We start from the raw sequence: 27,543 nt of genomic DNA on the forward strand, positions 1-27,543 counted from the left end.
GAATACTTGCTTTTTAGCCTTAAACAAAGGGATAAGAAAGTTGTTTTTTCTTCTTCCATTTACCGCATTTTGCTTTGCAACTAGCTGAGCATTCATTCTGTGTTCTTTCTTGTTTCTAGGATGGTCCAGATGCTTCGAGAGGAAACCGAACAAAGCAGGAAAGTGCCTGGATATTCAGGCTGTGGTATAGCTTTGACCACAAGTATCCTTTTAAGTAGCATCTCTCTGTGCTTAAGGAGTTGATGCTCAAGTGTTTCTTGATCCTGGGGCTAATGGCTACTGGTGAATACTGATAGAGATATGTTCTATGCAGTGCCACTCTTGGGCCAGGAGGATGCTTGCTCAGGCATGCATAAGCATAGTAAGGATAGACTCTAAAGGATGGAATTTGAGTTGGCAGGGGCATCAAAGTTTCTCTAACTTAACTTGTTCCTACTTAAACATAAATAATTATAGAGCATTCCCATCATAGTGGGGTCACTTAGCCTTTTCTTGAAGACTGCTGGTGAGGAGAGCCTACCACTTCCCAGGTTCCAGTCTTGGTTGCTTTTTTGTCATTTTTTAGTTGTATCTGACTCTTTGTGACCCCATTTGGGGTTTTCTTGGCAAAGATGCTACAGTAGTTTGTCATTTCCTTCTCCAGCTTATTTTACAGATGAGGAAACTGAGGTAAATAGGGTTAAGTGACTTGCCCATGGTCACACAACTAGTAAGTATCTGAGGCTGGATTTGAACTCAGGAAGAGGAGCCTTTCTTCTTCCAAGCCCAGTGATCTATCTACTATGCCACCTAGCTGCCCATTCTTGGCTGCACCAAGCCAAAAATCTACTTCTCTACAACTTCTACTCATTACTCCTCATTCTACCTGCAGAGGCCAGCTAGGATAGCTATAATACTAGTTCTTTCTTTTTTAAATGAAATTTTATTTTTATTTAATAATTTTAATAAAATTTTATTTAATAAAAATGTTATTTTTCCCCAATTTCATGTAAAGATAATTTTTAATATTTTATTTTTTTAACATTTTTTAAAATTTTGAGTTCGATTTTCTGTCTCTCCCTCCCTCACCTCCCCCCTCCCTGAGATAGCAATTTGATGTGTTATTCATGTTCAATCATGCAAAATTTATTACCATATTAGTCTTGTGAAAGAAGACAGACCACAGCAGGGAGAAAAAAACATGAGAAAAATACAGAAAGTGAAAAATAGTATGCTTCAATCTGCATTCAGAATCTATCAGTTCTTTCTGTGGAAGTGGATGGCATTTTTCACCATGAATCCTTTGGAATTATCTTGGATCATTACATTGGTGAGAATATCTAAGTCATTCACAGTTGATCATCATACAGTATGCCTGTTACTATATAAAATATTCTGGTTTTGGCCACTTCACTGTGCATCAATTCATGCAAGTCTTTCCAGGTTTTTCTGAAATCTGCCTGAACATTATTATTTCTCAGAACACAGTAATATTCCACTGCTATCATATCACACATTTTGTTTAGCCATTCCTCAATTAAAGGGCATCATAATACTAGCTCTTTCACATGACTGCCCTTTATATATTTGAACATAGCATTTATGGTTCCCATCCTCCCCCTACATGTTCTCCAAGTTTTGTTTCCCTTTTTAATCACCATTTCTTTCAACCAGTTCTGATATGACATGATTTCAGTTCTCTTTCCGATCCTGGTTACTTTCCTCTGGGTACTCTGCACCTCCTCATTATCTTTCCTAAAAGGAGATGCCCTGAAATGCTTTGACCTGGACAGATCCCATTATGGACAGTGTCCTTCTGTTAAGGCAGTCTAAAATCACATGAACTTTTTAGCTACGTTGGCACACTAATGACTCAATCTGAGCTGGAGGTCCAGTTAAACCCTCCATTCTTTTCTCATGTAACATTTTATCTCAGTCCTGTATCCCCTATCCTGGACTTGAGCACTTGATTTTTGAGGTCAAGCATAGACCTCTTACTTTTATTCCTTTTTAAGATTTAAATATTTGTATCAATTGTCAGCAATTATGAATGTCTGTGCTCAGCAGAAGTAATATAATTTAGAAAGCTAGGGTTGGAGTCTCAGGAACCTCTGACTTTATCTAATTTAACCTGTCCCTGAACAAGAGTACTCTCTGTAACACCCACAACAAATGGCTTTTTGAAGGATTGGTAGGGAAAGGAACCTACCTTGTGGCTAACCCCTAAGCCTCTAATGAGGCATGTGAGTCTTTAAAGGCTTTAATGAAACCAGGAAAGGAAACTAAGGGGAAAAAAACACAAAGCTTTGTCAGTCATCATTACATTGTGATTGAAAGTAAGATAATCAATTAAGAGACCTAGAGAGAAGCAGCTTAGTATAGTGACTACAGGCCAGCCTTGGAACTAGGAAGACCTGTGTTCAAGCCCCACCTGTAATATACAAATTGCGTGATCCCGAGCCACCCATGTAACTTCTCAGTATCCCAGACAACAGTTAAATAAGCATTTATTAAAGTAATGGCTTCTATGTGCCAGGCCCTAAAACTACAAATACAGGCAAAAAAGAAATACAGTTCTTGTCCTGAAGTAGATTACCTTCTAATGGTGGAAAACCAACATTCTTTTAACCAATTCTCACAAAGGAGTAAAGGAGTTTCATGGATGGCTTGAGCATTTTCCTTAAAATGGATGATCTTGGAATAACTGACCACTGAACTTTCTGAGACCTTTAGTTGCTCCTAAGGAGTTGCCTTGTGGAATTCCCTCCACTGATGAAAATCAGTGATCCAGGCAACAAGAGAAGGGCCTCAACTGTCATTACAACATAGAGATGTAAATTAGTACTATCTAGCTAGAGTAGTCAAACATTTTTCTGTCATAAATTTTTCAATTTGAAGTTCTTTCTCAATGTATCATAAGCCAAGCCTAAAGCAATTCATGAAGGTTTAAAATTTAATTTTTTGGTTTTAAATTTTTTGATTTTAAAAATTTTAAAGTTTAAAATTTTTTAAATTCAATAAACCTTCCCTGGCCTTAAGATTCCGTTAAAACACATTTTACTAATAGCTTCCCAAGTTCAAAACTGACCCCAGACATTTACTAGCTGTGTGATTCTGGGCAAGTCACAACCCTATTTGCCTCAGTTTCCTCATCTGTAAAATGAGCTGGAGAAGGAAATTGCAAACCACTCCAGTATCTTTGCGAAGAAAACCCCAAATGAGGTTACAAAGAATTAGACATAACTGAAACAGATAGTCCATAAAACATTCCCCCAGAGAGCATCAAGACTCAGGGTGCACCATCTGATGTAATTTCTCCCACCTCTTCCCATTCTCCAAGCTAAGCCTCTCTTTTAAAGACACCTATGTTCTCTGCTGCCCCTTCCCCCTATCAAAAAGCCAGTCTACTTTACTTGCTTACAAAATGCTAGAAAATGAGAAGTGCAAAGAGTGAAAGTAGTGCTTACCTAGGACTGGAAGTGAATTCTTGCTTCCCCTTAGTTAGGGGAGCTCCCTCTGGTGCGTAATCAGAAAGCGTTCTATAACTGCCCTTTTAAAGTGATAAGGGTAAAAGTTTAAACTTGTCCTGCTCATGCCTCATACCTCCACTTAGAATTTTAGGATCATTAAGAACATAGATTTGGAGCTAGAAGGGACCTCAGAAGCTATTTTTTTTTAATTTAATTTAATTATTATTTTTTAATGTTTTACAATCACTGCCATAAAATTAAGATTTTATCCCCCCACACCTACCCCCCACTACCCCCTCCCTCCCCACGACAGCATACAATTCTGTATGGGTTCTACATATACTTTACTATTGAGTATGTTTTCACTATAGTCATGCTATGTAGTCGAACTGAAATAAATGGAAGAAACCATATAACAAATCAAAACATAATACACAAAAACACACACACACACAAACATGATCTGCTACATTTTGCGAATGACTTCCATATTTCTTTCTCTGAGTGTGGAAGGCATTTTGCCTTAGAAAACCACCACTGGGATTTTTTTTTTTTAATAAGTTCTTGGGTTATTACGAAGTTCCAAGTCTACCAGAAAAAACTCTCGCACATTGTGGTCGTTGCTGTGCATAAAGTTCTCCTGGTTCTGCTCCTTTCACTCAGCATCAATTCATATAAGTCCTTCCAGGCCTCTCTGAAGTCTTCTTGTTCATCATTTCTTATGGCACAATAGTATTCCATTACATTCATATACCACAATTTATTCAGCCATTGTCCAGTTGATGGACATCCCCTTGACTTCCAGTTTTTGGCAACTACAAAGAGTGCTGCTATAAATATTTTTGTACATGTGGGACCCTTTTCCATTTTTATGATCTCTTGGGGATACAGTCCTAGTAGTGATATTGCTGGGTCAAAGGGTATGCACATTTTTGTAGCCCTTTGGGCATAGTTCCAAATTGCTCTCCAGAATGGTTGGATGAGCTCACAGCTCCATCAACAATGAATTAGTGTTCCAACTCTCCCACATCTTCTCTAGCATTTATCATTTTCTTGTTCTGTCATGTTTGCCAGTCTTATAGGTGTGATGTGGTACCTCAGAGTTGTTTTGATTTGCATCTCTCTAATCAATAGTGATTTAGAGCATTTTTTCATATGATTATAGATATCTTTAATTTCTTCCTCTGAAAATTGCCTGGTCATATCCTTTGACCATTTATCAATTGGGGAATGACTTGTATAGTTATACATTTGAGTCAGTTCTCTATATATTCTAGAAATGAGGCCTTTATCCCCAAGCTTAGCCGTAAAAATTCTTTCCCAATTTACTACATCCCTCCGAATTTTGGTTGCATTGGGTTTGGTTGTGCAAAAACTTTTCAGTTTAATGTAATCAAAATTATCCATCTTGCATTTCATAATGCTTTCTATCTCTTCTTTAGTAAAAAATTCTTTCTCCATAAATATGATAAATACACTATTCCTTGCTCCTCCAGTTTATTCATGGTATCAGTCTTTATACCTAAATCATGTACCCATTTGGACTTTATTCTTGTGTACGGTATCAGGCATGGGTCTATGCCTAATTTCCGCCACACTGTTATCCAGTTTTCCCAGCAATTTTTGTTGAACAGTGAGTTCTTATCCCAGAAGCTATTATTTTACAGATGAGAAAACTGAAACCCAATGAAATTAATTGACTTCCCTGGGTCACACAGTAAATGACAAGCAGCATTTGAAACCAGGATCTCATTTATACTCCAGAACCAATGTCTTCTTTTTGCTTAAACACTGGATGAAAATTTAAAGAGTTTCTGGTAGATTTTTCCTAACCTGAATTTTAGAATTCCATTACCCTTTTGGAATTTGATTGGACGTGAAACCCAAGATTATAAGGTTACATTAAGTCAGAGAAAAGTCCCCCTCCCTTTTTTTTTCTTGGCATTAAAAATGGGTCATTTTGCAAGTTAACCAGAAGATAGTGATTCCTTCTTCTCTTATATGAGATATTGTGTAAGAGAGACAGTGAAATGACACAGTCATTAGGAAGTGACAGATGGAAGTGGAATTGAGACATTTTGTCCATTTAGGAGAGAGTCCCTGCTGTCATAGCATTTGGCAATCTTAACATATCTGGAACCCTTTCCAGGAGTGGATTTTATTTTAATGGATTTTTTCTTTTTTTGTTTTAGTTGCAAATTAAAACAAGCCAGACTTTGCATTCTCTGGTATCTTGTATTGACATAGCTAAGCTCAAGTGAACACTACAAAAGGCCATAGACCTGGACAGAAGATTTCTTTTAGTTAAGTCATTCAGTATAATAAATAAGATTTCAATCTGGTCTCTGCATTTAAAAAGGTAAAATGAAGAATTCATAGGAAAGCGCTCTCTCTCTCGCTCTCTCTCTCTCTCTCTCTCTCTCTCTCTCTCTCTCTCTCTCTCTCTCTCTCTCTCTCAAAAAAAAATTCCTTTAAGAAAACCAAAAAGGGTGGGAGGGCGGGGGGAATTCTTCATAGTCCAAAGAAGAAAAGACTAGGGATGATCATAAAAGATCTTAAGAAATATGAAAGATTCTGTTAAGAAACAACCAGGAGGTCACTTGATATCAAAAAATTGTTCAGTTTTTCCATGTTTTTTGTTGTTGTTGTTGTTGTTGGTTGGTTGGTTTGTCTGGACCTGTATAGGGAGTTCTCTGAGTGGAAACACACTCTACTGAGCCCCATATCAGCAGCTTGCCTGTAACTGCTAGTCTTCGAGTTGTTTGGGACTCTGAGAAGTTCCTTTCCCCAGCGTTGCCCAGCCAATGTTTGTCAGAAGAAGAATTTGAACACTAGTCTTCTGGACTACAAGGCTGACCTTCTTGGCTACGCTGCCCTCCCAGCCCACCCCAACCCTGCCTTTTTCTCCAGAATATGAAACAAAAAAGGATGGGTTTTAGTTATAACAAAAAAGTTTGGGGACACGTTAAGAAGCAGTCTTTACTTGTATGTGTGAGTGTAGGCTTTCACACCTGAATGGGGAGCTCACAGGGCCTTCATCCATAGAGATGCTTTAAAAAAAAACAAAAAAAACTACACAAGCATATTTTTGAATGGCTTCGCTGATGGCCTGCCTGAAGCAGTAAATGAAGTCAAATAACCTCTTGAGAAGGTGGAAGAGATTCCTTCTGGTCTTTAAGTCAGTTATTCTATGAACTAGAATTTTTTAAGTGATTTCTCAACTATATAAAGGCAGAGTTGCTTATGGAATCATGTTATTTCTTTCCATTCCCCATGGAAATATGATTTTAAACCATTCCAATCATGTGTTCATTTGATTCTTAAGATCTCCAGCAATGCCCTAAAAGCCCCTTTAGTAAACTATTCAAAACCAAAAGTTCTTCATCATCTAATCCAAATATAATCTTGAATATTTCAAGTCCATTTTCTGTTTTCCTGCTCCAAATGAAAGTAGCCAGCTTCCTTTCCCAACTGCCCTCCTGTTTTCTTTTTCTTCTTCATGATTGCCCTTGTTTTTATCTAATCCTAACTCTCCCTCTCTTTCATTGTGGAATCCAAAGATAAACCCAGCACCTTCACCAAAATCACACCCATTGTTGATGGTATTGGGATGGATATCTTGTGGTTTCCACACACTCAATTGCAGTTAATATATTCCAGTTCTGACCTTGTTCCTTAAAAGTGGCTGAGCATTTATAGATATCCAGATGCAGACCTTGCCCTAGTGTCCATTGAAATTAAAGTAAGAATCTCTTACAAAAGAGACTTCTAACATAGTCTAACTCAGTGGACTGGAGAACTGCAGATTTTCAGTCTCAGTTTCACTACTCAAAGTAGTAGCATACCTTTAAGTGAGCTTTAAAATGAGAGTATTGATTCTCAAGATCTCCATGAGTGACCTAAAAACCTCTTTAGCAAACTATTCAACTATTCAGCTAGTAAATTATTGGGTTAGATAATCTCCTAAGGTCCCTTCTAGATGCCAACATTCTATGATAGCCACCTAAGTGGAGTTCCAAATAGAATTTATGTTGTAATACTGCACAGGATTACAGTGCATTGTTATAAATCAGGTGCTAAGTTGCCTTAGATACTCTAACTTTTGCTACATCTTTATACATCCACTGGCAAGACTGATCTGTCCCCAGATCACACGACTTGGCAGTTTGGCAAGGGAACTAGAAATGAGGTGGAATGACGTTGGGGAAATCACGGTTTCCCTGCTAAAAGAGACCTGAGAGGCCATCTCAACTAAAACTGCCATTTTACAGATTAAAAAATGTGAGGCCCACTGATGGCAAATGACAGTAGTCACCATTTCTAGTGTTCCAATTTCTTTCTGCTTTTATAAGACCTGCCTACAGTGTTGAAGGCTGGGGTGTTGATTTAAAAGTGAATCTTAGCACATCACAACTGGGGAAGGGAGTGCTCTGATGTTTCAGATGCCCTGGTTACCTGAGTTCCCATATGTGCTGTGGGTAGAGTGCTGATTTTAAGAAAATTCTGAGATAGTAAAAGATAGCTTACACCTAAACTCTCCTGACAAAAGGAAGCACAAACTAGAACGTGTAGAATTTTTTTTTTTAACAAAAACAGTATGAAATGGAGAATCATGTTTTCATATGGAAACCTCTTTTTGCATTCTGTGTGTATGGAAATGGTTTTTGTTTGGTGGTTAAACTGAGAATCTGAAAGTTTTTTTTTTAACCCTACTGAAATTAATGTAATCCTTCATTGATTCAGAAAGTATTTAAAATTCATTATAATGAATGTTGACTATGATACTGGTGAAGTGAGTAAGTAGTAGGTAATAAAGTTTGGGAGTTGATAGGATGCCAGATAAAGCAACCTTTACCAGGTCTTGTTCTATGTGTGTACGTCTATTCCCCAGTCTCTTTTTTTCCTTGATTTTGCCTTTTTAAAGTTACTTGAAACCTATTCTCACTCACAGTGGACCACCATTAACTACAACCCTCCCAGCATGGTGTGGCCTGCTAGCTCGATGCCTGACCAGCCCACAGGTGTATGAAGTAAGTACAGCACATTGGGGTTAGATATCTGTCCTTTACATCAGGGAAAGAAACTAGAAAAAAATAACCTGTCATGTTTATGTCTTTAAATACCATTTGTGTTAATTGTTCTAAAATGCTATGAAAGCCTTTGTAAATTTGCATCTTTCTCACAGCACCTCTATAATGTTGTCATGCTGCTCTCTGCCCCACATTCTCACTTCCCTCAACCTCCCTCCTAAGGCAGGTTCTAATTATAATATGGCAATTAGGTGGTACAGTAGATAGAGCCTGGAGTTAGACCTGGAGTTAGGAAGATCATCTTCTTGAGTTCAAGTCTGGCCTCAGACACTTCCTAACTTTGTGATCCTGGGCAAATCACTTAACTATGTTTAATTGGAGAAGGAAATGGCAAAGCATACCAGTATCTTTGCCAAGAAAACCCCAAATAGGGTCACAAAGAGACAGACACAACTGAAATGAATGAACAACAAAATTCTAATCTGCTCTCCATGGCATCATAGCTACACAGCTGGAAGAGACTTTGCAGGCCATCTAGTGCAACCCTCTCATTTTAAAGACAAGGAAACCAAGAACCAGTAAGTGACTTGTCCATGTCAGAGACAGGACTTAAACCCACTTCCTTTGACTCCAGATCTGGCACTCTTTCCATGGTACCATACCGTATTCAATAGGGTTCTGCTACATGTCTGTCCAATCTAGAGTTTTCGCCATGTCTTGGTGAAGTGTGCAGTTATATACATAGTATGATTTCAGTGATAGTAAAAGATTTACCTTCCTTCCTGCTACCCCCACCGCCCAAAATAATTCTCCTCTGGCCTCCAGAGTACCAAAACTTTCTTATATCTATTACTCCTTTGGGTAAAGGCATTGGTCCCCGAAGACCTATGTTAAAATGCAAATGTGTTTCTGGGGAGTAGTAAAATTGTCATTCAATCTATCAGGCATTTCAGTGCTTACTACATCCCAAGTGGCGCACTGGAATTGGAGTCAGGAAGACTCATCTTCCTTAGTTCAAAGCTGGCTTCAAACACTTACTAGTTGTGTGACCCTGGGAAAGTCACTTAACTCTGCCTCAGTTTCCTCATCTGTGAATGAACTGGAGAAGGAAATGGCAAACTGCTCCAATATTTTTGCCAAGGAAACCCCAAATAGGGACATAAAGAGTCGGATAGACTGAAAAGTCATCACAAGCACTCTGCTAGGTACTGTAGATACAAAGAGATGTTTGTATATGTATGTGTGTTCATATTTATAGGTACATAGAAGATAAATATGTAAACTATGTATGTCCTGTATATAGTAAAGTAGATATGTACAGAACAAATAGAGAAAGTATATAAAACTAAATACAAGGTAAGTGGTGAGGGGAGGAATACTGGTAACAGGAAAGATTAATAAAAAGCTTCCTGAAGGAAGTGGTATTTGAACTAAATTTTGAAGGAAAATAGTGATTTTGAGAAGCATTAAGTGAGGTGAGAGTTCAGTCTTGGCAGTGCAGGGGACAGCTAGGGCAAAGGCAAGGAAGGAAGCAGGAAACAGAACAGCAAGAATGCCCAGAAGACAGGGCTCAGAGTGTGCAAAAGGGAGTGATGAGGTAGAGTTATCCCTTCCACATCTCGGCTTTGCCATCGAGGTTTCGATATATCGAGGGTCAACATGAGAAATTAAATGGGAATTTGGGAGGAGTTTTGCAGAAGCCACAGACACCAGGCAAAAACCAGCTGAAGATACAGAAAAAAGTTGGGAAATGCATGAAATACAGTATTGTATAATATCAACCTATTTTATTTTTTAATGTAATAATTCAGATTTCTTCTACAAAGGGAGGGCCAGGATTTTCCAAATTGAGGGGGCACTTCGCCCCTTATCCCCATGATGTAGAAGGAATAACTGTATAAACCTGAAAGGGTAGGTTGGGACTGAGGTTATAAAGGGCATTAAATGCCAGAGAGGGGAGTTTGTATTCCATCTGAGAAGTAATAGTAAGCCACTAGAGTTTATGCAGAGCAGTCCTGGGTACTTTAGGAATAAGTCATTAACATAAATTTAACACATCAACTAATTGTTCATTCCCTAAAGAACATTACTTGCTTTGTCCACTGCGTTCCGGGCAATGTAGCAGGAGCTGGAGATCCCAAGACAAAGAATAAAATCGTGTCTCTCTTAAAGAATGTAGATTGTTCAGGGAGATGCATGTTTATAAATAAGTGTAGCAGTAACATTAATAGCAAACCTTTCTCTAGCACCTTAAGATATGCAAAGTACTTTACAAATATCTCATTTTATCCTCATAACAATCCTGGCAGGTAGGGGCTATCATTATCATCCCTATTTTACAGATGAAGAAAACGGAGACTCACAGAGGTTAAATTACTTATCCAGGATCATACAGCTTACTTGTGTAGTACTAGATTTGAACTCAGCCCTTCCAGGCTCTGGGTCCATGTTTCCTCTAACATAAGGAAACTGGGTTGGGAGAGGATGCTAACAACTAAGGGAATTAGGAACGCTTCCTGGATGGGGTGGTACTTGAGTTGAGCTTTGAAAGAATTCTGGGAGATTTTCCAAAGAGAAATGGTCGTATTTAATATTTCTGTATAGAGCCACTAGCCCTGTTTCAATTGTGAGGAAGCCTGGAGGCGCAGTGAAAGATGGATGGATTTGTAGGTTCAAGACCTTATTAACTCTGTGACTTCACTGCTGTAAGCCTCCGTTTCTTCATCTGTAACATAAAAGAGTTGGGGACTAGATGACCTTTGTGGTCTCTTCTAGCTCTAAGCCTTTTCATCCACATTTAATTTTGCCAAGATTTTACTGAGCCTTCCCCTACTGGGCGTCTTTACTTCCACTCAATCTGCTAAAAAGGTTAAACTGACATGTCTCTCACTATACCCCATTTTAAAGTGCATCATGATACTGGCTGCATGGTGATATCTCCAGTTTCCAGATAATTTTAAAAGCCTCCCTAGTGGATTTCTAAATGTCATTCCCTGTTTTGGTCAGCTCAGGAGATGGTGATCATCTCCTATAATAGAAGTATGTGACCTTGTGAATTAAAAGGCTAGTTTTGTAATTATATATCCTATTAATGGCATAGTTAACAATGAATACAAGTTACATTGTTTTGAATTTCCTTATGTTTAAGCAGTTTAAAAAAGGTTGCGTAGGCAACCTCAACCAGCCAAATAAGACATTGTAGACAGCCCTGGTACTTTCTGTGATCTGAGTAGAGTCTGTGATTCAAGCTCACCTTTTCTCCATTAATGAAACCCTAACCACTTAAGCATTAAAGTCTCATGTTCCATGCAGTTCAGCAGTGCTTCTCTCCTGATTTGATTTCTCTTTCAAAGAAATCCTGCTGCCTTTTATTTTAATTGGGCTGTATGCATTAGCAGTTTGCTAATCATGTTAATTAGCATAATTTTAAGAATCCCAGTTGAGAATACTTTAAAGACTCATTAAGATAATACTTCTGTGCATCAAATTTGAAAATTAACTATTCCCTGTCCTGTCCCATCCCTACACATGGCTTGAAGACATCTATCCTAGTTTGTGGAACCAGGGCTGGCTTCCTAAGATAATTTGAATCAATTTCAGAAGTTACAGAAATCAACTCAACATTTATTCAATACTCGCTATGTATGTTGTGCTTTTGCCTTGTACTGGGGATAGGAGGTTACAAAGTTGAAAGAGATTCTTTTACACTTAAGTAATTTTCTATCGAGTGGAAGATAACTGAAGTACACAAGTTACCACAATAGATATTATAATATAGAGCATAGTGGGAGTCCCAAGTAGAGTAGTACGAGAGATTAAGAAGGTGAGTGCTTGCTTATTTATAACTGAGGAGGATGGGGGAAGGCTCCATGGAGAACCTGGGTTCAAATCCCAGCAGAGCCACTCAGTGTTTGTGACCTTGGGAACAAGTCATTTAACCTCCATGAGAGGTTTAGCTTCTATCAGTTTACTGATCTGTAAGACAAATGCATATATATATACCAAAATATTTCTAGCAACTTTTTTTGTGCTGGCAAAAAGCTGGAAACTAAAGGGATGCCCATCAGTTGAGGAAATCCTATTGTGCTATAACAAAATGACAAAGGGGTCAGTTTCAGGGAAACTTTGGAAGACTTCTGTGAACTGATGCAGAGTAAAATGAGCAGAAAATTAGTAGAAATCCACAATTTAAAAGGTAAGGGAAGAGACCATTAACCAAAATTAGCATTTCTTAGAAATAGAGAAATGCATGAAATATATTATAGCATTGTATAATATCAACATTTTATTTTTTAATATCGTAATAATTCAGATTTCTTCTGTGGTATGAAGGGAGGGCCAGGATTTTCCAGATCAAGGGGGTATCTCACCCCTAATCCCTGTGATATCAGAATTTCCCATGTAGGTAGAGGGGTCAGAGGAGTCCAGAGGGAGCCATAAAGTGTAGTTATGATATTATGGGTCTCTTTTAGTTCAGAGGCAATTCTGTATCAGCGTGAAGAAAGTCATCCAGTCCTGGAAGAGAGAGTAGAAGCTTTGGTTTCAAATAGGAAGTCATCCAGATGTTGGTTTCTGCTTAGTATCTACATCTTTTCTAATGTGTTCAAGCCTTTTGGCCAAGTTTGGAATTTCATAGTTTTAAGCCAAATACATCCCAGCCACATCACCAAATATAAATCCAAGCAAAAGCTAAAGATTAATTGATGTGATAACAATAACTTTATAAAAACAAAAACAACTTTGAAAGACTTAAAAACCCTGATGAATGTAATGGCCAACCATGATCCCAGATGACATCATTCTACCCACCTCCAGACAGAGAGATTAATAATTAATCATTTGGATTAACCATTAAATCCAAATGTCATAGAACAAATCCCCTTAATAAAAGGATTTGTTCTGTAAAGGTTCAACTCAGTCAAAAGGCCACACCCATGGACCTAGAAGGCCACACGTGGCCTCAAAGCCACAAGTTCCCTAATCCTGGTTACTGTCAAAGTAATTAATTAGATCTATACATTTTTTACACATGGCTAGTGTGGAAGTTAGTTTTGCTAACTATAAGTGTTTGTTTAAAAAAAAAATTTAATTTTTCTCTTTTTCTTTTCAAGAGAGGTTGGGAGAGGTGGAAGGGAAAAGACAAATATTTTAATTAGAAAAATAAATTTCAGTGAGGATGTTGTAGATGACTTCTGAAGCACTTTCTAGCTCTAGACATATAGTCATTTGAACTGATGAGATGGTAACTGAACTGGGCCATAGAGAAGAAGGAATTTAACAGATAAAAGATTTGTTGTGGGGCAGAGTCTCTGTTCCAGGAACAGAGAGTGGGGGAAAAGGTCCACGAGAACTTAATAACTAGTAATGATCTCTTTTTGCTGGTACTTCAAATGTGTGAAATGGAATAATGTGAAATAAAACTAGAAAGGCAAGTTGGAGCCAGGTTATGAGGAGCCTTGAATTCCAAGCTATAGTTGGTAAGCCATGGAGAATAGCAGACTTTTGCAAAGAGGGATATGGTCAAATATGTGCATTGGGAAGATGATTGTAACAGCATTAGGAAGGGATAGATTGGAGAGAAAGCAAGGAGACCAGGAAGGAACCTATTACTGTAGTTGAGATAATAATGAAGGACTGGAAAAGGAAAAAGAGAGCGGTAAATGTGAGAGCGATTATGAAGGCAGAATCTACAGGCCTTGTAACTATGCAGTTGTGGGTGGTGTTGGCAGGCGAGAGAGAATAAAAAAACAGAGGTGGTTTCAAATATTCAAACCTGGTTGACCAGATGTTGTCATTAACAGAAATCCACAAGTTAGGCAGAAAGATAGGTTTTGGCATTCAGTTCAAAATGACAATAGGGTTATCTGCATGGGGACGTAGAAAATAACGATGAAGATAATTATAGCTAACATTTATATAGCACTTAACTACGTGCCAGGCATTGTGTTACAAGTGCTTTACAAATATTATCTCATTTGGTCCTCACAACAACCCTGAGAGGCAGGTGCTATTATTATCCCTCTTTTATAGATGAGGAAACTGAGGCAAGCAGGTAAAGTGACTTGCCTGGGATCATGGAACTATTATATGGATTATTAAGGCTGGATTCGAACACAGATCTTCCTACCCCAGGCCTGGCAGGAGATGAGATTTCTGACTCTGTTTAAAATTAGTTCTTCAGTCCTATAGACTTTCTGCCACAGAAAAGAGAACTATGCATTTGTACATTCAAAATGTGAGTCAGTATAGTGGAGTCACATTAGGAATGTGCATAATGGAGAGGTAATGCACGAAGACCTGTTGCCTACTGGCAGACAGGATGCAATTTGGATATGAACTGAAAGTGCAGAAAGTAAAGATCCAGTGTCTGATAAAAGGCAGGACATGGGGGAAGAATTATTTAGGCATAGCTGACTATGTTCATTCATTTAGCAATTTGTTTTTATCACCTGCTCTAGAGGTTTTTAACTTTTCTTTGTGTTATAGGTCCCTTTACAAGTCTAGTGAAGCCTCTAGGCCTCTTCTCCAAATAATATTTTTACTGGTATAAATAAAATACATGGGATTATAAAGGATATCAAAAATATTAAAAAAGTGATTTTCTTCCCCCCAATTAAGTTCACAGACCTCCTGGAATCTATCCATGGACCCCCATTAAGAAGTCCTGACCTAGACACTACTAGATAGAACAATGTAATGCGTTCTCTGCTTGGAGTGCCCATATTCTGCTTAGACAAACAGCATAAACATAGAACAAATTAAATAACAATATATTACCTCAAAAACAGTAAAGTGTTGTAGACACATATAAAATGATATTATTACTAAGTATCATGTGAGTGGCATTGGCAGTGAGTGCTACAGCACTCCCCATGAATCACCCAGGCCTTCAGTGATCAGCATTCTTGCCTCAAAAACTGTAAAATGCTATCCACATGTGTAAGGTGGAGTTATTGCTAAGTGTCAAGTGCTATGATGTTCTACATGGTTTTTCTAAGACTATATTAATTAACTATCCTGGAAATAGGTTAAAATTTATCAGTATCCACTGGGCTTTGAGCGTATGAAAGGGAGAGGTAATCCTCCACTTTTTTCCTATAGCAGATATATTAAAGGGAGGCGAGTTGGGGGCCTTGTATTGCCTTTTAACACTTCCCACGCAGTATTTTATTTTAAATGAGCGCAGCCTCTGTAGAGACATGTTACTCAGTCCTGTTACTTTCACTATGACCAAGCCTTGATGGCAAACAGTTCCCTTCCTTCTGTGGGAGAACATACTGTATTAATTTCTACTTCTGAATAAGCAAGAGTGTTCTGGAAGACCTTTCTTCTCATCAGTAATGGGCTTTTCTCTCTCTTCCCCCACTCCTGTCACTTTTTTCCTCTCCATGTGGAGAAGAGAGAAGGAGAAAACAAGGATTAAGTGCCTCCTGTGAGCCAGGTTCTGTGCTAAGCACATATGATCCTCACAAAAATCCTGGGAAGCAGGTACTATTATCAGCATTTTGCAGTTAAGGAAACTGAGGCAGACAGAGGTTGTGTGATTTGCCCAGAGTATCCGAGACCTAATTCTGGTTTCACGTTTCAGGACTCCACCCTCTGTACCACATTTTGGAAGAGAAGAGAGCTCTATCCTAAAAAGAAAAATGTCCATTGTGGTCACTCTTCTGCACATCCCCAAACCTTGGCCTGGGACACATTTCAAAGAGTTTGTCTTGGTTGTGTTCACAGGACTAGTGTTTGCAATATGGCAGAATTACATGGGCAGATGAAGAGACTGGGACAATAGATTGAGGACTGGAAGGGACCTTCGAGGTCTAGAGAGGTGACTTACCCACAGTCATATAGTTTGTAATGGCAAAGTTGGAATAAAGGAAAATTTCTAAGAATGGTGCCCAGTGATTATTATCCCCTGCTTTTGGGGGGAGCACAATTGAAAGTTTTAATAGTCAGCTTATAATCTAGTTCCTTAAATATAACTTGTGACTTTTAGATTTTTTTACAACATAGCTCGTTTTATTCACTAGGTGAGCTTTTGTTTAGGTGTTGGGGGGCGGTGCACAAAGATCAAAGATGGATTTTGCCTTTCTACGTATCCCCAGTGTCTGGCTCCATAAGTGAATCACAGATCTAGTATAGCTTGATTCTGCTTATTTTTTATAGTAGTTAATCTGACAGTAAAAGGTAGCAGGGTCTCTCATTATCTTTTGGGGGACTTTTTTATCTCCTCAGAATCAGGAACAACTGAGAGATGAAGACTCTGATTTTATACTGAATGATGGTGATCTCACTCTGACCTACGGGGACAGCACCATCACAGCGAATGGCTCCTCAGGCTCCCACAGGGCCACCTCAAGCCTGGAGGGCGGAAGAACGAAAAGCAGTTCAGAGGAGGCTCTAGAACGAGACCTGGGAATGGGAGACCATGAAGTTTCAAGCAGGGGCACCCGACTGGTATTTCCTTTGGAAGACAATGCATGACCCCCAAATTCCTCAAGCATAAGGGTAGGCCCACAGCCAGGGTAAAGAGGGGTTACAGGCCCTCGTGTCATTTGTGGTGGAGGATGCTCAGTGACCGGAACTCAACGCTTCTATTACCAGTGGTTTTACTGAGGTCCGAAGATCGAAACCTTAATGTGACTTCTCCCCCTACACGCCCTCAAAAAAGCTAATTAAAGATGCAGATGGTGGGGTTAAAGTGTCTCCAAATCAAGACAAATATGAACCTATTCCCACTTTCTTACACAGTAGTACACTGAATCCTTTTTTTAAAAAATAGCATGCTGTAATGGTCTATTAACACATTCATCTGCAGTCCTTGAGCTAAGGAGAAGCAAGTGGGGGGAGGGGGTACCCCTAAAAATGATTCAGGTCATTAGTTTATTTCAGGTCTCTCTTAGGCTGCGAAGTGGGTGATAGGGAAAAATAGGATCTCAATGGAAGGAAGTAAAGCATGGACCTCCAAGAGATGGGAAAACCAGTGTTAAATGTTTCACATGTAAAAGAAACATTATAAAATGGCAGCTCCAAAGCCTGGGGCTATATGAACATCTTATTCTGGGATTCATGGCTTTTTCATCATGAGAAAAGAATGGAAAGGAGGCATAGTTTCTCTGAATACTTTCATGAGAAAGATGTTTAGTGTCCCTAGAGTGTTTGAAACCAAAGGCAAAGTAAGGCACCTTGGTGGAAAGGAAGGGGGGCAAGGAGGAGTTGGTTTTGGTTTAAGCGACCTAGGGTCAGAAAGATGTTTGGAAAGGGCAAAAGACATTCAAGGTCACAGCAGGCCCGACTTCTAGAACCTAACTTGGAGCTGTTTGACTAAGATTGACTTAGCTATTCTCTTGCGCTGAAATGGTTGTAATGAATGACTGGACATTAAGGAAGCTTAGGGCAAGAAAGGGTAAAGGACCTTCTGGTGGGTAAGAGGAATTTGATTTGGGGAGGAAAAAGATGGAAATGAGATGGCAGAAAATAGATTTCCCAGCACAAGAACTATACTACAATGAAAAGTTTTCTAAAAGACCATCGAATTTCTCTTGAATGTTTTCTGAACTGACAAATACCTGACATGCTGGCAACAGCAAGGCTAGTTAGCTGGAGGGCTGAAATTCTTAGAAAGTGATATGAGGGTAAAGTTGAGAGATGCCCTTTCTTTGATCCAAATAATGCCTATACTAAGGGAGCTTTTCCTGCTACAGGGTTAAAAGACTTATCATCTTGGTCATCTTTGCACCACTCAGTGTCATGGTAAGAAAAGAAAACAAGAGGGCAGTATTCTTGGTACCTAAGGAGACTAACATCATCTTACTGTGTGAATGAATGGACGGTTTTGGTTTTGGTTTTGCTTTGTTAATAGTATGATTTTTTTCTATGTAATTTCTACTGCCTGTCAAAGATACCTAAAAGGACCGAAATACCAAAAGAATTCTCTGCAGGAGTATCTTTTTCTCCCATCTTTCAGCTTTGATACTAGAATATTTAGGGACCCCATTTATTTAAATGTACTGAGAACACATCAGTTGTTTTTTTTTTTTTAATTACTCCAAGTAAGATAGTTTCCCATTACACTGTAAATTGCCTTTACCTGATTTTTCTTAGTGGGTACTCATTAAGTGGGGCATTCACATAGTCCCCTAAAGTTTTAGAATTCAAAATGAAACCAGAGTTTTGGTGCATTCAAAATGATTTTATAAATATTATTTACTGCTAAGGTAGAGTCTGGACATGTAGAATTTAATGCTTAAAATGAGAAACTACCTCCTCAGTCATGTCTCTTCAATAGAAGAGCATCTGGTAAGACTGTGGTGGATGAACCTTCATCTCTGTGCTTTTGAATGAAATTCAGAATCAGATATTATAACTGCTTCTGTAGGGAGCTTGGACAGTCAGGAAAGTACTTGAGCTACAACACCAACCGACACGCTAAGCAGCTTTCTCAGAAAATCTTTGGCAGAGCAGTTTCTGTTGTGGTGTTCTGCCACCCAGTTAGAGCTGTCAAGCAGGACAGTTACATGAATGGTTGTGTGTGTGCAGCTTGGTACAAAGGGGCAACATAGAATCTTTTCCCTGTAAGGCACAGTCTTATCTAAGGACAAGTTCCCTAACTAGCTTTTCTGCAGTGTTGGTTTTTTGTTTTGTTTTGTTTCCCAAGACTCTCCCACCCCAAATTCAATGTTTATTCATTAAAATTAATATTAGAAGGAAGGAACACACTGGCAAAGACATCCTGAGGGCTGGGTGGGCCTTACTTCAAACAAACCTGCTCACACCATGCCCTCACTGCCATGAATGGCATGAAGTTACTACCGTCTTAAATTTCTAGGAAAAGTTAATTACAGGAAATTGCCATAGTGGGGAAAACCTGCTGAGTTTCTACCATCATAATCTGAATTCATCTGTGCCTCAAATACGTACACAAAAGATCTGTGTTGTGGGTTTTTCTTCACCACACACATTTATTTCACTCTTTGCCACCTGAATAGGAGCAGTAGAGAATTTATCAGAACTAGAAATCTCTTTAGAAGTTCTTGTCCTTTTTCTGTGACTTTCCTCTAATACTGTGTGGCTTTTGCAACATTCATTTCTTGGGCAATTCCCATCTCTTGGTCTTGAAAATAGAATAACCATGATCTCCGTGCAGGTCCTGGGAAGATTTGTCTTTGACAACATGATTTCAACCTTAGATGTACCTGAAAATGCAGAAGTTTAGAAAGCCAATTGCCCACAACGAGCAGTAATTACTGTCGTTCACTTGAGGTCAAGTTGTCTTTTACCAGCCTTATGGAAAACCAAACCAAAATGAACAGATAATGGAACATTTGACTAAGTGATCCACACAGATCTGAAAAACGGAAATCTTGAGGGGAAAGATATTTTACATGGTACTTCTGAGCCTCATTTTCCAATGTAGGGCTGCAAAGCCTATTTTGTTCTGGGATATGATGTGCCTGTCCTTCTAGGGAGCACATTAGAGACAGGTTCCTACCATTTAACAATTAAGTCTGAAGTGCTGTGGCTGCTCAAGCAGTCACACATTCATCAGCAACTCAGGAGGGAAGAATTTTCATTCAGGGGATTAGAAAATGGAAAAGACGTTCCATAAATTCCAACTGAGAAGGGGGTGTTTGAAAATCTTGATGGAGAAGGAGCCAAGGTATGCGTGTCCCTATGTGGAAAGGCCATTATAAAGCCTTCCCCCATGACCTTGATTCCTGTTTGTGGTAAAAAAGTTTGTTGTTCTTGCTTCAAGTCAAAGACAGCTGTGTGCTAAAAACTCTTGCCAACTCTGCTGTTACCAGGGCAGCATCACAGCAGCCTTCTGTTTCTGAGACATGCCAGATGCTGCCTCTAAAGATATCACACCTAGAAAACTCCTATCATCTTGGAATAAATACTTGAAAGGATGCTCAAGATTTCCTCCTCTTCAAACTGGCTCTGATCATTCCCCTACATTTTAGTGTACATTAGGAGCCAATTCTGAATCTAGGCTGATATGTTAACACCGATGGAACAGACTCATAGTGAACACAGGATTCCTGATCTCAAAGGAAGGAGGAGGTTTGTTCTTATAAATGTCAGTAGTACCATAATTTAGGGCATTTATCTTCATTGTCGTCATTCTCACACTCAACCCTCTCCCCACTGAACAAAAAGATCCCCAGTCAATGACTCCTTTGGAAGACTCAGACTTAGCTTTCTCTCGGAGAAGCAGTTTCTGGCATTTTGATATGAAATTGGTATAAAATTGTAGTAAAGGGCATAATTAGGGTCTTCTTGAAGATAAATACAAGAAAGTCACAGGTGACTCACTCAGGCCTTGGCCAGCCTGAGCGCTCACTGGACCAACGAGACAAGCTTGGATGCATGATAGCCAGAGAGCATCTTGCAAGGAGAAAATGTTTCCATTAAGTTAATGACAAAAAGCTCTTTAGCTTGGGCCTCCGGCCGGTGAAATATCATCTGTCATTTGAAATAATTTCGAAAATCAGAAAAAGACAACCCCAGGTGCAAAATAAGGCATTAGAGAAATTTCTGACAAGATTTTCAGGGGGAAGGAAGAAGGTTGAAAGTTCCCCAAACTAGAAAAAAAAAAGAAATATTATTAATGTTGTTCCAGGTTTTTCCCCTTAATGGGAAATGAATATACTCCATCAAGTGCTTACTGTGGCCAATACCTTTGCTGAGTAAATGTTTGCTAATAATGTAGTCAAGGAAGACAACGTAATCCAGTTAAACACAGATCAGTTTGAACTGACCAGGTTAGTTCCAAGAGAATATTTTAAGAAATAGCTTGAGAGGGAGTTGAATTGCAGAACCAGGTTACTGGTTTAAAAATATTTTTTTTCTCTCTCTCTCAGCCACACAGTGAATTTGACTTGTTCTCTGTCTGCTTTTGGATAATGAATCTCTTTACTAAAGAACAACAATCACACTTCAGGAGTAGCCAACCAGGCTGTCAATGAGTTCCTCCCATGTTGAATCTGGCTCATGCTCAATTTCTCTTGCTAATGTCATGGGCAATCTTCTAATATGTTAGTCATTAGAATCTACTGGCTGGCAGCGGGGCGGGGGGGCGTGACGAGTTGTAGCTTCAGCGAGATATAGCACTGGGCAGTGAGAACACTGCTGAAATTTATTAGAATGATTTTCTTTGCCATCTTCTCCCCACCCCACCACTGCCCCCCAAAATTAGAACAAAATACAGAAAAGTTCATTTTTTCTTTTTTGGCACTGAAAACCTGAGTTTGTCTTGGACATCAAGTGGGATCCTTCAGCCTTTGAAAAGAACTTTAGGACTCCTGGCAGTGGTGGTTGATAACCTAAACAGTTTATTCAAAGTCTCACAGACTTTAGTAAAGAGGAGGGAGGAAGCCCCAAGTCAGTTGTATAAGGCTTTTTTTTTTTTTAATTTCAAAAACATTCAAGATTCAAGTTTTATTCTATGACAGTTGAATTACATATAGCTTGTTGGGTTGAATTCTACAAGTTATAGGCTTTGAAGGAAAGTGAGAGGAATACGTTTCCATTCCGTTAAGTGTTATTTCTTCTGAATTGAAAATGTAACATTGGAATTATCTGTTCAAAATGGGGCTATATGTCCTTCCACAGGAATGGGAAGAAACTTGTCTTATAGACCCACTCTCCTTTTTACGTTGTTGGAAGTTTCACCATATTTAAGAAGTGATTCAATGGGGAGGTAACCAAGAATCTACAGCCTATTTCAGGTGAAATAATAAGAACCATAACTCCCTACAATGATAAGTACTCTTCATTTGGGGGGGGGGGGTAGGGGGAAAGAAGGCAGAGTTTTATAAACTAGGTGGGAGAATTTTTTAGCCTCTAACAACAGTAAAACTTAATAACCCTTTAGCAATATATTATGTTGTACCAAGAGTAAGGGCTTCAGTGTTCTGCAAAAACATGACTGCCAGGCCTCCTACACAGCTCAGCAGGAAGGTCTGCAATTAGGCACCTCAGAGTCTAACCCTTCCTGCATAGTTTACTGAACATTTTTCATTGCTTCTGCTTAGACTGACTTCTCCAAAGTCCTATAAAATAGGATTTCCCATCCTATTTTCCCTTATCCCTTTCTTTCTTCTTGCTTCAAAAGTAAAAAAAAAAAAATCCCTATGGTTTGACTAAACCCCACAGGAGCATAATCTATTATTAGGATTAATAATTTGTTGCAGGTTACACACCAGGACTGCCCCTCTGCTTTCAACTCTTACCATGTCATAAGAGAAGATGGAGTGTGTTCTCTGGGGCCTGATCCTAGGCTCTTTCAGTTTCACTTAAGAATTTGTGGGGGTTTGGGGCATTTGGTTTGTTTTTTTTTAAAGAGTGCAAAAATCAGGGTAGCATTAGACATAAAAATTCTTTTTTAATGTGCCTGGTTGTGCCTTAGTGTCAAGGGAAATACTGTAAACCTGACCTCTCTGCCTGTGATTTCTATTCTCCTGCTTTTTAACCTAAAGCACTAATGGCACATTTGTGGTCTTGTAGCAGTCCAACTTCAACTAGTAAGTGGCACAATTAAGAGTGGTGAGCAGGGTGTGTAATTGATTTGGGTAGGGGCATTTTAGCTTTGCCTCCACTGTTAAGCCAGGAGTCCTAAGGTTTCTTTCAACCTCTCCATAGCTTCCATCCGGTGCTGTATGTATAGAGCACCTGATGTCATCAATCTAGAGTCTTCATGGCTGCTTTCTGAACTTATTATTTAATAGTATTTCTAATTCTTACAAATACGAACTTGGGAGTGAAAACTACAATTCATTTAATTCTTTGATGGGCTTAGAGAATGGAAGGTAAAGAACAGCTAGGAGAATCTCTTTTTATTTTTTCAAAGATCCCATTAAGACCTTAAAACAAGTTTTCTTTAAGTTACAGAATGAACATAGGGCAAGACCACACTTGCCATGGTTTTCAGATCAATATTTTTGTCCAAGTTGTGATGTAAACAGCATTAATTCTGAAACCATAAAAAATTAAGTCTCCTCTTCATTCGTCACCGGGAATGTCATCACCTTCAAAGGGCGGCAATCACCACTGGCAGGTTCAAGCTGGAAAATAAAGCCCTCCATATTGGAGGGCCATCGTATCCATATTGCACTATGTCACTTCCTTATTGGAAATGTAGTCTTTGCAGATGTGTCCCTTGTGTTTAACTGCTCACTATTTTTTCTGCTATGCAGAACTGTACAGCAGTTAGTGTCAGGTAAAGTCTCAATACCCCAGCTGTGCAAAGTAATTGGCAGTGATTCTTTATCCTTCTGGACTGTACATTTCAATGCTGCAGTTTACCTAGGGGGGAGAAAGGGGAGAAAAAAAGGTGAGAGTTGGTAAGAAAAGAATATGGAAAGCATGGTACTAATGTAAGGCCTCTTTAGCCTTGGAATATTTTAACTCAATTTGGACAACACTCAAATCTGATGCTAAAAATCTATTCTGAAAAAGTTTTCATTTTGTGAAAGTGGCATGAGAAAACATGGCCTGAGAAGCTGCGTTTGCATGTTGTGGGAAAAGAAGAGGGGAAAAGAATATTGAAAACCTCAAATCCAGCATTGCTATGTTTTCTGATGTCATCTACATCTGACTGGGACTGGTTTGTTGGCTTGCATGCTCTTTGGATTCTATAGTGGAATTTAAATTTAGATGCCTACTACTTAACCATCTTTATAAGCCTGTGTGTTCCTTGGTAAGATGTAAATCCTTTTTTAAGACTCTTAAAAAAACTGTTATAATAATAATTAAGACTGTTTAAGTTCCATCATATTTTTGGTAGCCCTTCAAAAACTGTTTTCACATTAGTGGGAAAGAAGTCACTGGTTCCATTTGTGATATGTCTGCCTGTTTCTTATATCACACATCTTTAGTAGATGACAGATGCATACCAAGTCTGATGCTGTTCTAATGCTAATGAAAGTGACCATCCACGAAATACTCTAATCAAGCCCCAGAAAACAAGAGCCTACAGCATATGTATGGCAATATACAAGAGTGGCGCGCACGCACACGCACACACACACACACACACACACACACACACACACACACACATCAAGGAATTGAAATGTAGATTTTTCTCTAGTGGCAGTTGACACAATGAAAGGATAGTTTACTTAATAAATACAGATTTGGTCACTAGCTCTCTGTATAGAAAGTGTACATTTATATACACACATTAGATTTTGTGTTTAAAAAAACTTGAAAAACAAGCTTTGCTGAACTTCAGGGTCATTTACTTTATGGTCAATCTGGTGATCTATACTTGAAGACATATAGGCCAGTGGACAGCTTTGTGTTTTTTTTAAGGCATTTAAAAAAAAGCAACCACAACAGCCTGGTCAGATCTGATATTTATAACAAAACGATGGCTACTTTTTAAACATCTTATTCACCTAAATAAGTGTAAATAGATTTGTTAAACCCTTGACAATAAATTGGTTAAAAAAAGGGGGGGGGTGGCGGGAAGCATGAGAAAGGGAAAGATATTTTGAATTAATTAATTTGAAAAATTGTAGTTTCTTCCCCCTGCATCTTGGATCCAGTGCAAGCACCAGTCCCTTTATCCTCCATACAGATTTTATGAGCAGTAGTGTAGTTTGTTGGATAGAGGGCTGGCCACAAAGCCAGGAAGAGCTGAGTTCAAAGGCTACCTCTGAAACAGGCCATCACTCTCACCCCAGACGTATCATTTATCCTTGAGGAGAAGTTAGCTTTGCTGAAATGCATGGGTTGGAGAACTTTCTCCTTCTCCCCATGAAATCATACTTCCTGTCACTCTCCTTATTCCTATCCCCTGAAAGACGCGCTTTTTGGCCTCTATTTATACCAAAGCAGCTGGTTAAGATAACTCCTGGATCAGGATTATCTTTAAATCTGAAAAAGTATGCATTCCTAGTGAGATTGCCACACTGATGTTTCAGAGGCTAGAGGTTCCCATCTCCCGGTCACCTTCAGGTTGAAAACAAGAGTAAAGACAGAGCTCTGCTCATACCTGAATTTAAGGCTCTGGAGGTTCTGTCAGGACTGACCTCTGGTGTCTATGGTTTAAAATTAAGATACCATCACTGAAGTTCTAAACTTTAGATTATCGTTCACCACACTAGTTTCTCATTATTAAGTTTGACGATGAAGTATTAAAGTTAAAAATTAAGCTGCTATATACTCTATGATAAAAATGTTTTTCTTCTACTTGCCTAGACTTTCACTCCCTGAGCAAAATGCAGGTTTTACTTCTCTCAAAAGTCAACAGTAATATATATACATATATATATAAAGATATTTAGTATGATAAAAGACTGAAAAAACTGTTTTAGTGCAATGAATTTCAGGTCTCATCAGGGTTTCTGTATATTGTGAAGTTTTCAGAACATGTATAAAAATAGTTTTGGGTTTTTTTTTAATGTGACATTTATGTGTTCTATGTCATTCCATTAACACAAAAAATAAATAATTCACAAACTGTTTCTTTCCTCTTTTCAAATTCAAAACTTGCTCACTTTGGGGGTTCTTTTATTAGCTCAAACTTTCACCATTAGTATCTAAGTTCTACAAATGCACCCATTATGCTATAGTGTATATTACAAAGCTGATCCACTGAGACACTGATATCCTCAGCTGAAAAATATTTTGTCGTGAGTTTATGTAGATGTCACCAAAGTGTGTGAATGTTTCTCTTCCTCTGACTGACTTAAAAAGAATCACTTTAAAATTACCCAAGTAATGTCAAAAAGTAAAGTCAAAACTAGTTTATGTCTCACTCTATATGTAAAACCATGTATTAGTTGTATTTGCAACTGTGAAACTCTGACATGTGCCCCATAAGTAAAGGGGCCCTGCTTTGACATTCTTAAAATGCTAGCAACAAGACCAGAGAGAGAAATATGAAACTGGCAAAGGATAACAAATCAGACCTATTTACAGACTACGTAAACGGTTTACTTAGAAAATCCCAGATCATCAGCTCTGAATTTACAATAGCTTCGGTAAAATAACAGAATAATCAATTCGTTAGCAGAGAAGTGAAGAATGAGATAAAACATTTTCAGATATCAGTAAACATTTAGCCAATAGTCAATAAACAAAAGTCAATATTTTGATGTGCACCCCTTTTTTTTGGAGGGGGGGGAATGTTTTAGTGGGAAGATGGGGTCTCTGTCTCCCCCAGGCTGGATATATAATGGTTATACTGGACTCAATTCCAATACTCATCAGCATGGAAACCTTGACCTTTTCTGTTTCCAACCTGGGCCAGTACGCTCCCTGCTTAGGCAGCCTGGTGGCCCCTTAGAATTATTTGGTATTGGTTAATAGAAAAGATAACCGGTAAAGCAATCCAATTTTTGATAAACCCAAAGCTATAAACTAGTGGAAGGAGGATTCCATTCAACAAGACTGCTACTAAGATTAGAAAGTGGCCTGGTAGAAATTGGGTTCAGTGGGGAACTTGTGGCCTCAAGGCTACATGTGGCCCTCTTGGTCCTCAGTCAACGGACTGCACTTGAGGACCTAGAGGGCCACATTATACCTCATGGCGGTGGATTCCCCACCCCTGATTTAGTCCATCATCTTAAACTGTGATAAGCTCCAAATATAAACGTATTTTACTTCAAATCCTGGCTTTGCTATTTATAGTATATAAGGGATCTTAATGCCTACTAGGCATGTATTCCACAAAGATCAAAGACAAAGGAACAGACCCATCTATACAAAAATATTGATAGCTCTGCATCTAATTTTAGCAAAGAACTGGAAATAAGTGAGTGCCCAGGAAATCGAGGGATTTTAACAAACTGTGGTATGTGAAATGGAATGGAATGTTATTCCACTATGAGAAATATGAATGATTCTGAGAACTTGAGATATGAATGAACTGATACAGTGTGACATGAGTAGATTCAGAAGAAATAGTTACACAATGAGTACAATGATGTAAAGATTAACTTGGGAAAACTTCAGAAAACTTGTTATTGAGCACAGTAACCAATCAAGACTCTACAAGGTTAATGATGAACAATGTCTCCTGCCTCCTGGCAAGGTGATGTGGCCTAGTAGGTGCA

The 27,543-nt window shown here is 38.7% G+C and overlaps 2 protein-coding genes across 4 annotated transcripts in view; one reads left to right on the top strand and one right to left on the bottom strand.

The window, feature by feature from the left end:
• Positions 1 to 17,227, top strand: part of SLC9A7 (solute carrier family 9 member A7) — a 193,283-nt gene extending 176,056 nt beyond the window's left edge. Inside the window, exons 15-17 of the mRNA XM_072614549.1 lie at positions 120 to 202; positions 8,374 to 8,479; positions 16,712 to 17,227. Of these exons, the coding sequence (XP_072470650.1) occupies positions 120 to 202; positions 8,374 to 8,479; positions 16,712 to 16,960 (438 nt within the window). The 3' untranslated portion in view covers positions 16,961 to 17,227. The remainder of the gene's footprint in view (positions 1 to 119; positions 203 to 8,373; positions 8,480 to 16,711) is intronic.
• The window catches only part of CHST7 (carbohydrate sulfotransferase 7), a 66,923-nt gene that overhangs the window by 18,551 nt on the left and 20,829 nt on the right, over positions 1 to 27,543 (bottom strand). For 2 of the 3 annotated variants that reach the window (XM_072614553.1, XM_072614551.1), the window contains one exon: positions 23,299 to 23,782. The exons of the other annotated variant lie outside the window; for it this stretch is intronic. In XM_072614553.1, coding sequence (XP_072470654.1) covers positions 23,779 to 23,782 — 4 coding nt within the window. In that variant the 3' untranslated portion in view covers positions 23,299 to 23,778. Of the gene's footprint in view, positions 1 to 23,298; positions 23,783 to 27,543 lie in introns of those variants that run through there. 3 annotated transcript variants of the gene reach the window in all.

The sequence above is a fragment of the Notamacropus eugenii genome, chromosome 5 (genome assembly GCF_028372415.1).
Source record: "Notamacropus eugenii isolate mMacEug1 chromosome 5, mMacEug1.pri_v2, whole genome shotgun sequence".
Lineage (NCBI taxonomy): Eukaryota > Metazoa > Chordata > Mammalia > Diprotodontia > Macropodidae > Notamacropus > Notamacropus eugenii.